At 42.7% G+C, this 2,857-nt stretch overlaps 1 protein-coding gene across 1 annotated transcript; it reads left to right on the top strand.

Moving 5' to 3' along the window:
• The first annotated feature begins 2,002 nt into the window (after positions 1-2,002).
• Positions 2,003-2,698, top strand: LOC108090014 (ubiquitin-conjugating enzyme E2 N). Its single transcript, XM_017188515.2, has 2 exons — positions 2,003-2,081; positions 2,144-2,698. Exon 2 carries the CDS (start codon positions 2,160-2,162, stop codon positions 2,613-2,615), a length of 456 nt encoding a protein of 151 aa, XP_017044004.1. The 5' UTR covers positions 2,003-2,081; positions 2,144-2,159; the 3' UTR covers positions 2,616-2,698.
• The last annotated feature ends 159 nt before the right edge of the window (positions 2,699-2,857 follow it).

Genomic DNA, 2,857 nt, shown 5'->3' with positions numbered 1-2,857 from the left:
GACGACGTTGGCTCTCGAGTCAGGCGACGGAATTTCATATTAATTTGCCAGCCATTAATCATTTTATGAGGGGGTGTCGCCGTTCTGCCTCGATTTCTTTTGGGCTGGTGTCAAAGGTGGCAATTTGTAGCTGCGTTGTGCCTTGCCTTAAGTGAATACTTGCCGCCTAATTTAAATAATTGAAACGATAAAGGTGAGTCGATAACACACACTTGAGTATATTTGATAAAGTAATATAATAATAATAACAATACGTTCAATTAAATTGAATACAAAACAATTCGTCATATTTGAACATTGTCGCTTATCAAGTCTCTTGTTTACTTTGGAATTTCTACGAGTTAATCTTTGTGAATTTCCGCAACTTCATTTTGTGGCCGTTTCCAGGGCTGGCCAGAAAATGGCATTCCTACCGACAAACTGTGGCCTGCCAAGCCCCGATATAGTTGAAAAACAAAAACAGAGCACTGCTGCACTTCATCCCGGCATATTCTCGACTTGACTCTGTTTGACTCCGACTCTGCGGCTAAAGGGCAATAAAAACTATTTACAGTTCAATTTGCTATAATATTTGCAGCTGAAAACCGCAAACGACAAATATGCACCAGCAAACCAAAGCGAGCCAAACCAAACCGAACCGACAACCACAGACAGGCGACCTTTTGCCGCTTCATTTTCCCACTAGGAAAAGCCTTCCGCTTGCGAGATACGCAAATAGCTTAAACTTTTTTTGCACAGTAGTGTTGTGGGGATCAGGGTATATTAACTTTATAAAAATTCGTAATGTATTATTCAATAAGGGTGGTAAACAAATAGAACTACTTTCGGATAAGACTTCCCAAAAGTATAAAAGGTTCTATGTTCAAGAAGCTTTATGATATTGGTAAGCCAATCGAATCTGTTGTATAGGTTTACCCATAAAACTTAAAAATGCAAAGTCGACCTTCAAATTTTCTTTTAGAGGGTATTGTCCTATCGAATCTCCCCATTGAAGGACTCCAACATGTTTAGCATTCGCTGGCGCATTCGAAGTGGAATCAAAGTTTATGCACACGAGGACATCCAGACGGGCAGGGAATGTTCGCCGGCGTATCTGAAAATCTACAGACAATAATCCAGTGTAGAATAGTGCGGGAGCACCGAAAGGGTTAGTTGCCATTCCGGCCACTCGACACTTTCCATGGCAAAAGTTATGCAACCAATTTACATACAAAAACAACTCAATAAACGTGCGAAATGCTAACGATTTGTAAAAGTTGGAATCCCCCCGATTCTCGCACACATGAGTGTATTACGTCCTGTTATTGGTTTTTGTAGCCATTCCACGAGGGCAGGCAAAACAGGATGGCAGCGGGGAGGGGAAAAGGTGGAGGGGATTTTCAGGGAGCCAACGCCACTGCCCTGGCAATTTAGCAAAGTATTTCCTCGGCGCTCTAAAAAGTTGCCCACTTTTTTGTTACAGCAACATGAGACGCATACTCGTCGTCTCGTAAACTGTGGGCTTATTTTCATGCCCGGTGCCATGAAAACGGAAATTGTGCATGAAAGCTGACTGCCAGCCATGCCCCAAATGCCAGAGGATTGCGACGGGGGAAGGGGCTGGTGGGGCACCCACTTACACGAACCTAACTCGATTATTATAATATTCAACTATATAATCCAATGGGAAAGTTTGCTAATAAGCTGCTAGTTGAGTGCCAGTTAACATTGCCAGTTCACCCGGGATTTGAGGAGGACTCAAGGATGGCTGAATGGGAATGTGGTTCGCTTTTATTGTTTGTGGATGGGGGGAGGGCAAAGGGGAATGTGGGGGAGTGGGGCGAAAGCTTCGAGTCAATTTCAATTTTGCCCGCACAAGGATAATTGCAAGTGTATGGGAATTGAACGCTTGATTCGCTCTTATTGAGATGATTTGGGTAATCGAATCAGCCAAGTTGATTGAGTGAATGACAGGTTAGCTTATGATTTACAATAGATATATCGTTAAAGGAACAGAATGCATATTAGACATAGTAGGCCTGTAGTTTAGAGTTTTTTGGTACCATAAAATTAGTTTTCAAATTTGTAAAAATTTTGCAGGGGTAAGCTGTCTGTGAAAAATAGACAGAAGGTGTACTTATAAAGGAATTTGATTTCTAAATAGTTTAATTAAGGAGGACATGTCAGGATTGACACGACGAATTATCAAGGAGACGCAGCGTCTGCTGGATGATCCAGTTCCCGGGATCGATGCCACTCCGGATGAACATAATGCCCGATACTTTCGGGTTGTCGTGGCAGGTCCTCAGGACTCTCCCTTCGAGGGGGGGATATTCAAACTGGAGCTGTTTCTGCCAGAGGACTACCCCATGAAGGCTCCGAAGGTTCGTTTCCTGACGAAGATCTACCACCCGAATATCGATAACTTGGGAAGAATTTGCTTGGACGTGCTGAAGGATAAATGGAGTCCGGCGCTCCAGATTCGCACCGTACTCCTTTCGATCCAGGCATTGCTAAGTGCTCCGAATCCGGATGATCCGTTGGCCAACGATGTGGCTGAAATATGGAAGGACAACGAGGCGCAGGCCATTCGAAATGCCCGAAAGTGGACATTGAAATATGCTGTCGAAAATTGATTGATACGATGAACAATAATTAAAAGGGATTTCTATAAAAAAAAGTTGTTAGTCTTCGAATGTTTTCGGATACATAAATTGTAGTTTATTCTGGCTTACATTATATTTCAGTTTAATGGAGTGATTTATTGCCTTTAAGGGTTAACTGAATTAAGCTGCGGAACTGGGTATTAACTAATTTATGTCTGAGAGTAATTGTCGCCCCCACGGCGGCTTGTCTAATTGCAACTAATCACACCGAG

Source organism: Drosophila ficusphila, unplaced genomic scaffold (assembly GCF_018152265.1).
Source record: "Drosophila ficusphila isolate 14025-0441.05 unplaced genomic scaffold, ASM1815226v1 contig_174, whole genome shotgun sequence".
NCBI classification, from domain to species: domain Eukaryota; kingdom Metazoa; phylum Arthropoda; class Insecta; order Diptera; family Drosophilidae; genus Drosophila; species Drosophila ficusphila.
Note: the sequence above shows the minus strand (reverse complement) of the source record. Positions and strands in the feature narration are given on the sequence as shown.